The sequence below is a fragment of the Ammospiza nelsoni genome, chromosome 2, assembly GCF_027579445.1.
Source record: "Ammospiza nelsoni isolate bAmmNel1 chromosome 2, bAmmNel1.pri, whole genome shotgun sequence".
NCBI lineage: Eukaryota > Metazoa > Chordata > Aves > Passeriformes > Passerellidae > Ammospiza > Ammospiza nelsoni.
Genome location: NC_080634.1, coordinates 33,523,994 through 33,536,037, shown reverse-complemented (window position 1 = coordinate 33,536,037; position 12,044 = coordinate 33,523,994). Strand labels below are relative to the sequence as shown.

General features: G+C 43.2%; 1 protein-coding gene across 2 annotated transcripts in view; it reads right to left on the bottom strand.

Moving 5' to 3' along the window:
• MYO7A (myosin VIIA) overlaps positions 1 to 12,044 on the bottom strand; it is a 59,992-nt gene that overhangs the window by 12,666 nt on the left and 35,282 nt on the right. For both annotated transcript variants that reach the window (XM_059493372.1, XM_059493371.1), the window contains 10 exons: positions 10,624 to 10,713; positions 9,304 to 9,431; positions 8,647 to 8,773; positions 4,662 to 4,781; positions 3,779 to 3,952; positions 2,375 to 2,602; positions 1,809 to 1,979; positions 708 to 825; positions 302 to 428; positions 18 to 187 (listed from right to left, as the gene is read on the bottom strand). In XM_059493372.1, coding sequence (XP_059349355.1) covers positions 18 to 187; positions 302 to 428; positions 708 to 825; positions 1,809 to 1,979; positions 2,375 to 2,602; positions 3,779 to 3,952; positions 4,662 to 4,781; positions 8,647 to 8,773; positions 9,304 to 9,431; positions 10,624 to 10,713 — 1,453 coding nt within the window. The remainder of the gene's footprint in view (positions 1 to 17; positions 188 to 301; positions 429 to 707; positions 826 to 1,808; positions 1,980 to 2,374; positions 2,603 to 3,778; positions 3,953 to 4,661; positions 4,782 to 8,646; positions 8,774 to 9,303; positions 9,432 to 10,623; positions 10,714 to 12,044) is intronic.

Here is a 12,044-nt window from a genome sequence, read left to right as displayed (position 1 = left end):
CTGGACTATTTACTTGCCTGGATTTGGGTTGTCTTGGAGAGTGACCACATACTTGGATCGTTTCCTTAATCCTTCAAGGAAGGTCACCACCAGGTCCCGGATGTCCTCTGCATTGTTGGAGGTGAAAGTGTATTCATCACCTTTAATGGTGGCCAGGGTGAAACTCTGCCCTTGCAGCTTTCCTCCTCTGGGATATATTTTTATAGGAGACATAAACATGAAACATAATGACATCCAGAGGCAAAGCCTGGAAGAAGACTGATCTATGGTGAGATTGCCAGCCCAGTCTATTCCTCCTTACCTGCTGCTTGACACAGCTGTGATCTCTGGGAAAGAAAGCTCTAAGAGAACCTGCTCCTGTTCATCCACAAAGTACACCCCTGTCCAGTTGACAGCTACAATCACATCATTTTTAGGCAGGCTTGGCCCTGGGGTTAAGACAAGACATTCAATCAGCTCATGAAGGGTCTTAGGATATAGAAAACGTTTTAAAGGAGGATGCAATTATCAAAAAGCTCTCTGGTTTTTTAAGGGAGAGAAATAGTGGCAGACCCATAGACTGAGTCATTGCTAATCAGGACGCAACAAAAATAATGTGTCCAAAAAAGACCATCTAGATGGTCCCCTTCTTGTCTCTGGAATCCCCATCTCTCCTTCCTTTTGCTTTAGAGCAGCTTGTGCTCTGGGGATGTGCTCTACTGACTCACCTGAGAATTTGAAGGCTTCATAAAATCGAGAAAACAGCAAAGGCCACTTGAAACGTGCAAAATCCACTACTTCTTCCTTGACCTTTTTTGGGTCTGCCCTCTTCTGAGTATAAATTCCCTACAGAAAAAAGCAAACCACAACCAACATGAAGCAAAACACAGTTATATCCAGGAAGGAAGCAAGGAAAATCAATCCATGATTGAAGATCTCGGAACAAATATTAATGACCTGAAGATCTTGGAACAAATATTAATGGAGGTCTCAGTGTGGCTAAGGGCCAAACTACTGCAGGAACAAGTGACAGTTTGGTCAAAGTCCTGGCCTTCAGTTTCCACTTTATGGAATAATCTGACTTGGAGAAAGCTGGGCAAGCATCTGGAGCAACCAGTCTCAGTGAGGTTGGCCTCAGCTGACTGGATTTAGCTGGAAGCAGACATTCATCTCTTAAGCCTCTTACTTAGGGCATCCTTAGACACCTGACACTTCTGTACAAAGCTGACAGGCTGACAGGGGATGTGCAAGGTCCAAGTGAATCACTGTGTCTCCACTGATAGTTAAGTTCAGGTGAGACTCCCCATGCACATGGAGATGTTTACATAGTAGGGATCCTGATCTGAAGGTGGCTCCTGATGTTAAATGAATGCCCATGCTCATGCCAGGAACATCACCCCTCATGAGTGGTCAGGAGTACTGGGTAATGAGTACTGGGAAGTGCTGTCGTGTGAAAGTGTCACAAATGTGCTAATTGAGGCCAGGGAGGTTTTATACAGTGCTTGGCACAATAAAGCCCTGACATTACCCAGAGACATGAACCTCCTCTGTAATACAACCGGTAACACCACAATCTCATGTAACAGGAATGTCACCCCTGAGATGGTGTTTCGCATCTCACAGTAAATCTTTGCAGGATGTCTTTTGCCAGATCTTGCATAAAAACCAATGGTAAAGCTGAATATGGTTAGTACTAGCCCTACCCTTTCTCACAGTTTTAGCTTTAGGCCAGGCTAAGAGCTGAGCTATAATGTCTGACACATGTTTAAAAGGCAAATGAAGCTATTGAAACATGACATGGTCCCTGACAGGTGATCTATTGTCCCCACCTTTTTATGTGCAGCTATAATAAGCTGAGCCCATTTTTCCACTGTTTTTGAAGCTGTGATCTCTCTGTCTGGAATGTAGGATGGAATTAGATTTAGCAGCCTTTCCAGTACCATTTCTGACCCATAGTCCACGTAGTACTGCTGGGAAGCCAGTTCTGCCAGATCTTCCTCCTGTGGGAGCCAAACAAATCAAGTTAATGCTGTCACCAAGTCATCAAGAAGCATGTTGTGGAGGCTGGGTGTACTACATAGTTGTGTGGGGATGCTTCTTTTTGGCAGAACTTCACTTCTGCACCTTTTTGCACATCTGAAGTTCAGGGCATTGACCACTGAAAGCTATGATTAAGCCTTACCATGTTCATTGTTAAGAATGCTCATGCAGCACATGGAAGCTTCCAAGCCCAGTCAAGACAATCTGACTGCTGTAGTTCCTGTTTTCCGAGTACCATAATGCCCAAGCTAATGGGTTTCCAGGGAGGAATATTTATCATCCCCTTCGTTGTAACCTATTTCACCATCTCAAAGATACTTGTTGGACCAGACTGGGAGCTGCTGAGGTCACACACCTTGTCACACCGGTACTCCCCAAACTTCACCCCTCGCACGATCTGTTGGTAGATGAGATTGGTGGCCACGTTGTCCTCGCTGGGGTTGTGCCAGGGGGTGAAGATCTCCTTCCTGAAGAAGAGCCGCCACGGTGCGTTGCGCTCCTGCGCTCCCTGCTCCTTGGCATACTGCTCGCACTGGGACACAGCATCCATCACGTGGTCATTGCCACTCCCCAGCGAGGACACCTAGGCAGGGCAGAGAGAAATGTGCCATTCACCTGAACAAATGCAGACTGTTTTAGGTAGAGAAGTCTATTTTTGAGTCACTCAGACTACCTTTATAATCAGAATAATAAAAATAATCAATGGTTCTATGTCATCTAGTCAGCCAAGTCCTGCAGCATGGCTGGGTGAGCCATTACATTTTGAGCTCCAGCTTCCCATCCAGACTGAAAAAAGAGCATCAACATGATTCAGCAAAGCCAATGGTCCCATTTTAAACTATTGTTGATTCATACTGTGCTTTGAAATGTGCTGCTTTGAAGTCATGGACTTGGATCCAACCTAGCTAAGCATCAGAAAAAGCCAGAATAAAAGAGCCTGTCCTGTTACAGAAATTTACATGTCTCCTCACTGGGGTCTGCCATGAAGCCTCCAAAGCACTACATCTCCTCAGACTTAGCATCCTTTGCTGAATGTCTCCTCAAAAAAGATGAAGAATACAGAGTGTAAACCATTTTCTTCCCCACCTAGAGGCAGAGGTGGCCACATCTATAGGTGAGAATATACTTCATCCTCTTATACAGCAGCTCTTGGTATACTTGAGTTTCATTGTCTTGCAGCTGTTGTCTCACCTGATGAAGCTTTGCCCCTCTCATTTATGCTCACCTTTATTTCAACAGAATTTCTGAGAAATATATATTTTTAGGTCAAATAAAGCAGGTTAAATGCCAATGCTGGCATGGCAGTTTGGATTTTATCTCATTTCAGAAGCTTAATTTCAACTGTTAGCTTTCCAATTAAATTTAATTGGCTCCCTTGCATAAAAATCCAGGTAGGATGTTTTACTGGAAATTCATCTCTAATAAGCTTAACTGAGAGTAAGAGAATAGCATCACATAAGCTTGTAGGAGGAAAGGAATTTCTGAAGGTTTCTGGTCCACCAGACTAGTCAGAACAGGTGCCTCTTTGAATGGGTTTCTCTGTGCATTTTCCTGTTAAATTCTGAATATCTCCAAGGATATTCAGAGGAGAGAGATTTTCCTACACCCCAGCTGCAGAGTTTGACTACTCTTTTTGTGAAAATCATACTGACATTTGCACTGTAGAAATAATCCCTCTGCCTTCTGGAAGTTATACGACAGCAAGGAGAACCTCCCTCTTCTTTCCCAGAACTATTCAGGAACAAAAGTTAAGATGTACCTTGTCAAAAAGTGCAATGTAGAGCGAAAAGCCAAATCGGTCCTTCAGGCTGATTTTGTCAGCCAAAGAATTACAGAGCTCTTTAGCAGTTGTTGCAGAGTCTGTCAACAGTGTCTTTGTCGTGCCATCCATAAACGTGACAGGCAGCATGATCGGTTTCTTGGACTTGGTCGCCTAAAGGATTAAAGTCAAACTTTATAATGTTACGTGTATTTCCATACTATTTACCTGCATACTCCGCTACCCCACTATGGTAACCACTTACTAATTCCTGATCCCACTGACTGGCTGCTTTTCAGTGCTACCTCACCATATTTATCAACAGGATAATGTACAGCCAGCCACTGGAAGCACTTGGAAGTCACAGATATTTTATTTACTACATTCAGTCATCAAAGTGCCTAATCCAGAAAATAAAACATGCTTGGGAATGCTCATGGACACCGGAACACAGCTGTATATGCTTGCAAACCAGTTTAGAAAATGAGCAAATTTGCACAAACTGCCTGTTCCAGCCATAATTATCCCCAAACAAGCCCCAGGGACCACTCATGGGAGGCAGTTTGCCTGCAGCCACTTTCATCTAGAACATAGCTTTTGAACACACAGGAGCTTGCTCTGCGCCAGCTGGACTCAATGCCAACAGCACATTTTTAATTTACAAATACTGATGCAGCCAAAAGGATTGATCTTCAACATATACTGGAGCACATCCAGGATGTGTACAGGGAATGCAATATGTTGGAATTTCATGAAAATTGTTGACAGGAATAGGCATTCTGCTGTCCCACATTCTGTCCTGACAGACATGTGGTTCTTGTGACAGTGGAAGGCTTAAACCCTAAGCCCCAGTTCCCTGGGGAGGACATGGAGGGGCTCATACCTGCAGCTCCAGCCAGCTGGGTGGCTGTGTCCTTGTCCCGTTGGCAAACGTCCGCCTCAGCCTCTCTTCACAATAGGGAGCGTAACCTGGGGGGCCTCCGTTGATAAAGTTCCTTAAATACTGTCGGCAGCAGGGAGCACATTGTTTAGACCTTCAGCTTAAGAGGCCAAGCATTTGCAAAAAGTAATGTTTTATTGGAGAAAAGCCCTCTGTGACTAATGACAGTGATACCACTCAGGCTTGGATGTTCCTGCATCACATCACTGGAAGCTGAGAGACAGTAGACAGTCTGCACCCCTGCCTTGTTCTTCTACTGTGCATTTCTGGTTTCAGAGGAGATAAGATACCAGACCAGATAGACCTTTGATTGAAGCCAGAGCAGAAGCTCTTCTGTTCCTGCTATTGCTGCCAGGGATTTCTATCTTTGTATTTTAAAGATGTGTTATAAAATGTTATTGAATGTTGGCCAAAAAGATGGGAGCAAATGAAAAACATGTATAAGTAATGATTCCAGAGGATTGTAAGTGAATGCTACTCAGAACATTTAACTGACAGCACAAAAGATCTTTCACAGTGACATTAACAGATATATCCCTAGTCAGATTTCAAATAGCATTTTGGCCTAAAACAGAATTTTAAGCACTTCAGTGTATGTTAAGATATAACCACATTATTGTAGAGAAAATTAAATCCAGTGATTTCCACAATATGAAAGATAACACACTTAAAAATTTTACACAAACATCTTGGCCAAAATGTTAGCAAAGACTAATAAATCTGTAAACCAATTTTTTCTGAGAGACTTTGTAGAAAGATAGAGTTCTCTGAATGATAACACACAGCTATTCCTTCAGAAACACAGACTGCTTTGTAACACTGTCAGCCATAAATAACATGGCCAGAGAGACAGATATCTCAGTAAATCCTAACTTACAGAGACAGTATGAAGTACCTACGTAACACAGGGAGGTTATAGGAATGAGATCTGTTGAGAGTTTTTTGCAGATTGAGGAGTTCTTGCTAGACAATGGCCGTATTCAGCTGATGCACAATCCAGCCTGCTTGTAATAATGGACAATGGACATGCTCACAAACAATGAATAATGGACATATTCAGAAATGGGGTCGGTATATTCTTGAAGAAGATACAAGAAGAAGAGTCATCAGGACTCAGGAAGTTTGTCAGCAAGCTTGGGAAAGTAAGAAAAAAGTGAGTCATGGGTGGGTCAGACGACCACAGCAAGACGCGTGAAAAATTGGGTGATCCAATCAGTATTCTATTTTAGACGCACGAACAGCGAGGATTAACTAATCATGTACTAGCTAGAGATGCGTGGACAGTAGAGATTTATTAAAACTATAGTCTTTTTAGGTATAATTAATTTGACTTCACTGGATCATATAGAGATTTATTAAAACTATAGTCTTTTTAGGTATAATTAATTTGACTTCACTGGATCATATTGGTTATGGTGTGATGTCCCTGAACCTCTGCACCCCGCAGAGATCTGCTGCAAATGATTGTAAATGGTTGATGCAATGTCAAAGTGTAGGTTTAATTATGCTATTGCTAATAATGAAAAATATGCAATTACATATTTTTTCACATTCCTACTTCCTTGTGACTGAACCTTCCCACCTAGACCCACTGTTAGTTGAAAGAAAGGTGCAAAGAAAAGGAGTGTTAATGTGCCTTGGCCCATATTTAACACATGATGCGATAAAGGTGGGATCCAAAGCATACCTTGAATATCTGGGAGCTGGAATACATATTGAAGACCTGTCTCATTATCAATGAAATCCTTCTCAAAATGTTCAGTTCTAATTGATACTTTTGAATGGCAGAATCATAGAAGGAAATGGATGCTATGCAGAGGGACTTGGACATGCCTAAGAGTTGGGCCTGCGTGAACCACAAGAGGTTCAACAAGGACAAGAGCAATTTCCTGCGCCTGGGCTAGGGCAATCCCAAACACAAACACAGGCTGGGCAGAGAATGGATTGAGACTAATCCTGGGGAGAAGGACTTGAGGGTATTCATGGACAAGAAGTTCAACATGACGCATCAGGGAGCAGTCACAGCTCAGAAAGCCAAACGTGTCCTGCGCTGCATCACCAGCAGTGTGGGCAGCAGGGCAAAATTCTGCCCCCTGCTCTGCCCAAACCAGATCCCCCCTGGAGTGCTGCATCCAGCTCTGGGGCCCCCAACACAAGAAAGATGTTGAGCTGTTGGAGCAAGTCTGGGGGAGGCTGCTAAGATGCTCATAGGGCTGGAGCACCTCTGCTATAGAGACAGGTGGAGAGAGTTGAGGTTGCTCAGCTGGAGAAGAGAAAGCTCCAGGGAGACTTTAGAGCACCTTCCAGAACTTAGAGGGGCTACAAGAGAGCTGGAGAGGGACTTTTGATAAAGGCATGGAAGGACAGGACAAGGGGAAGTTACTTTAAACCAAAAGAGGGCAGGTTTAGATTGCGCATAAGGAAGAAATTATTTGCTATGAGGGTGGGGTAAGGCACTGGAACAGGCTGTCCAGAAAAATTGTGTCTGCCTCATCCCTGGCCAGGCTGAATGGAACTCTGAGCAATCTGGTCTAGTGGAAGGAACGCCCACTTGGCAGCAGGGTTTAACTGGATGACTTATAAAGATCCCTTCCAGCCCAAACCATTCTATGCTTCTGTGATTCTATGATCCTGTGGTTGTATGATTCTATGTCTGAGCCTCCAGAACTACTTATACATTATTTCTGACAAGTGCTTCACTATCCTAAAGAAACCTTCTATTATTAAAGATTTAAACCAACACAACTTCCTGCACCATACTTCTCAGATCTCATTTCCACACTTAATTTAATTTCCTGTGACTTTGCCAGTGATTTATCTTCTTTATTAGATTTCACACTGACAAGGCCTGGGGATGAAGGAGGCATTTCTATTCTTGGCTTCAGCTCTTTCAGTCCTGAACACTCAGTACCTAATATGATATCTATGGAAGTCAATGGAACATCTTTATTTCCAGTCAGGCAATGGAACAAATTGTCCAGGGAAGTGGTGGAATTATCATCCCTGGAAGTATAAAAAAAAAAAGGCAGATATGGCACCTGTGGACATGCTTTAGTGGTAGGCTTGGCAGTGGCTGGATTGGCAGTGGTTGGACTTGGTCTTAGACATCTTTTCCAACCCAAACAATTCCACGACTCTCTAATTTGGAAAGCAGACTGTTCAAATCTAGGCAACAGAACTTTGCCCAGAAAAGAGAAAATCCTTAAGAACAACCTGATTTTCTAAAGTGTCAGCCACTTGGCATCTCCCACTGACTTCAGTCCTGCTGATCCACAGTGCTGCTGAAGATGGGTTACATGTCATCTCATGTGGCTGTTTGGAATTGGATGTTCTCAATATGACACATGATGGGGAACATAGCATCATTCAGACAGCACCTTTGCAAACATACTTCCATGTAAATTAAATCCTTCCCTTTCCATGTGCATTTTTTAGTATAAATTTATATTTGTAATTGGCTGTGCTCTACCTTGCCAGTTATAGTAGAGTAGATGCCTGAGGTCGTACTGTCAAAGCCGGTAAATGCCGAATGCACAGACCTCTGCATATAAGAAACAGAGGAGAAATGTGGGCTATTCTGGTTGTGTGAATTCCACTTGCAGGCTCCCCTAAACAAATTTCCTACCAGAAGTCACTTAATCACATCTTCACACATCTACATGCAGGAGACATCACGTAATTTGGTTGTCTACGTTACCTTTAGAGTCAGAGGAAAGAGACAGTCACTTCTCAGGAGTGACTCATCTGATTGACATTAGACATTGAACCTTGGATCATGAACAATTTCCTTAGGAACTCTCTTATCTTCATTTCTGGCAAAGACTGGGATTCCCTCTACTGTGAAACCCAAGACAAAAGCTTGTCCCATGAGTAGAAAAGAAAATGTATTGGTAGATAATTCATTAGACAAATGTCATCTGCAAGTTACCTTCACAAACTTCTCAGAAGGAGCAAAACATCCCACACAAAGGGACATCAGTATCCAACCCCTAGCATGGCTGCTTTTGGATGGGTTTTGAGTCAGCTGCTTGCAGATTTGACAGTAGATTTCATCCCTACAATAGGAATTAAAAATAATTAAAAGTTAAACAATAAAAAAGAGGAATTATTTTACACTAGCTTCTATTAATAAACATAAACACATAAATTGGCTAAACCAGAGATGAGCAAGTGCCCTTCATTTGACACTTTCCAATTTTTGAATGCTTCATTTAGCAGCTGAAATGAGTTTGAGTTTTTCATTAGCAGACCATTAAAAATATTCATACAAACAAAAGAGATACAATAGTCAAATGGAAAACAGAGAAGTGAGGAACAAGAGTGGGCATTTAAAAGACCAATCCAGTGTCATTAGGACTTCCAGAAATATTTGAATCTGCATAGTCTTTCCACTGGGTCTGATATGGGCAGTAAGGAACATGATCCAGCCTAGTCTGCATTATACAACTTAACCATGAAAAAATAATGAAACAAGAGCTTTGTAAAGCTGCAGATAATATCAAATTTGTTTGAATAGCTCAAGAAAAGCTCAAGAAAGAAGGAATGGAAAGAATGGCATGTTCATGCCTTTGTTTTGATGTCTAACCTTAAGGCTGGCCTGAGGATGCCATTACCAATAATGAAATGGAGCTTCTCCAGGTTGGAAGTGGGTCTGTCCTCGAGCATGCTATTACCCTGCAGCGTAGACTCACCATCATGAAGTCTCTTTGTCACCTGCCAACAAAACATATTGGTCTCCTTCAGGACAGCCAGTCACTGTGGGCCCCCCACCCCCATCCCAAGTGTGTGGTGCTCCCCAGAAGGACTCCTCCACCAGCCAGGAGGGTTCTCAGAAGTTCTTTGATCTAGGATTTTAAAGGGAATGGGAGGGTTTGACTGTGTTTGCTTTAATCATATATGGGTGAAATTAAAAATGGTCCTGTCTAGTTACACTTCCACCTGCTTGGTCCTTTCCCAGGGTTTCTACAATGGCACCCCCTTGTATCCCAGCTCTGAGCTGCTCCTGCTGCTAGGACAGGGACACCAAATTTCTTTGGAATAAACCATCTACTTGCCAAGGAGGACTTGTCCCTTTAATCTAATCATATTAAAATAATCATCAATGTTTTCACAGGCAAAATGGACCCATTGCCCACGCTAATGGTGCAGCTGAAACTGCTTAAGCATAGTGCTGTTTGTGAAAACAAGGATGGCATTTGTCTGCCTAGCAGCTCACTGTCTCAGCTAGTTAACCCCATCTCCATTTAGAGAGATAGACATTCCTAGAGCATCTTCAGAGCCAATTAGGGTGAGCTGAATAAGGCCCTGTTTCTCTCCTGTTTCTCCCCAATCTTCGTGCTCTCAAGCAGGTGTCGCCAGGTAAGATGGTGCCTGCTCTGCAAATCGGCAGTCTATCAATTGTTTCCATCACCCCCACCTGAAAGATTGATCATTCCTGACTCTTTTGAGACAGCACTTCTCAAAAGCTCTCAGCCTGGGGTAACTGCTCCCATGAGGAGTTCTGTCCCTGGCACTGGAGTGGAGCAGAGTGCTGTTGGAGACCCCATCTCTGCTATCTACAGGCAGGAAACTAACAGCAGGGATAGCAATCAGACCATCACAGAGTGGTGAGAGGTATCAGCAGCTGGATGGAGGGCTGTGAAAGAGGGGAGGGAAGGTGCTGGATGGATGGAGAACAGGAGCCGAGGGGAGGCCGGCGCGAGGTGCAGAATGACTCAAGGAGACACGGGAAGCCAACCTTTCCCCTTAAACACTCCTTAAATCTTTCAGGCAGAGAGACAGGTAGCGCCAAACCCAGAGGAGGGCTGGTTCTATGTTGTCTAGGGAAAAGCAGAAGAGAGTCAGAGAGGGCTGCAGACAATCCAACGGCACTTGTGCTGCCAGGCGGCCAAGCGTCTCCCCTCACCTCCTCCGTCAGTTTGGATTTCTTCTTGAGTGTTAAGGAGACCAGTTTGTGCCGCACACTGTTCTTCTTGTGCCCATCAACATGAGTACTCTGCAAAGCAAGAGGAGGGGATGCAAAGTGGTGAGATGCAAGTGCTGAACAAGTGCTCTCTCTGCCTCCCTGGGCTCCTGCAAAAGACCATTAATCCTGAGCAGAGACTGAGATGTGTCAGAGGCTAATGGGAACCAGAAGTCTAGACCCATATTCCTGAGCCTCTGGATAACCCAGGGTTGGCTCTGAATTTTGTAAGTACTCTCTAATCAGTAAGTTTCCCTCAGATCAAAATTATATGAAAAAAGTTATGTTGAATACATGGCTGATTTGTGCTGAGTCCGGGTCCATCCATTTCTGCTGTATGACAGTGGAAATGAGATGAGCAAGGCCACTCTCTGAGACAAGCCATTTGCACAGCAGGTTTTTAGCCGGAAGTCATGTAGCCAGGGATTCATGGACAGGTAGTCCACCCCCTGTGGTTTCATAACTTTTAGCCAGTCCTGTGCTCTGTCAGGTTTCCCAGAAGGACACCTTTGATGTGGGACAGTTCCAGGCACTGACTATATGTCATCATATTATTTGCTGGCTTTCTGCTTTTATAGCAAACTTTTGGGCCCAGTTAACCTTTACCCATGTAAACAGCTTTGAAAAGACCACAATTTCACACCTAAATGACACTTTAAGTCCTGTGGCTGTGATGGTTTATATCCATTATAAACATGAGCTGGTGCTGTAAACCTGGATTTGCATATCATTTTGCTCAGGCAACTTTTTGTACTGTGAAGAGATGATTTAACCACAGTCAAAAAGGACAGCTTAAATTTCCTTCTCTTCTGTACTACCTGATATCTCAGTTGGCCAAAATACAACTTTTTCTAATAAACAAGCAAGAAGTTATGGGCAGAAGGAATGAAAGGTGATTCTTGGTGTATATTTTTACAGAATTATGATCCTTAGGCTACACTCGTCAGGTAATTCACTAGAAGTGCTGAATGGTATCGTCATTTTAAGAACAAGAGATTTGTTAATTTACCTCTGCAAATACTACAGACTTGTCAAGAAAACTTCTTGAAAATTGAACAGCGGCATCCAGAAGATGCCAATGGCAGATTATATCTCATTCTGTTGAATAAATCAATTGCCAAAGATGAAAATGTATCAGCACTGTGGACATTGATTTCTCCAGAATAATGTTTTGTCTGGGAAGGATACTAAGATGAAGTCCTCCAGTGACATCCAGAAGGCACTCAGGATGCAATAGGGATTTGGGTTTTAAAAAATTTTCTTTCCATAGCTTAATCTCCTGGTAACTAATTACTTCCTGCTCCAAGATTAAGGGCACATTTTTAATTTAGTCTCTTCTGACTCAGGGCAGATCAAAAGGAAAT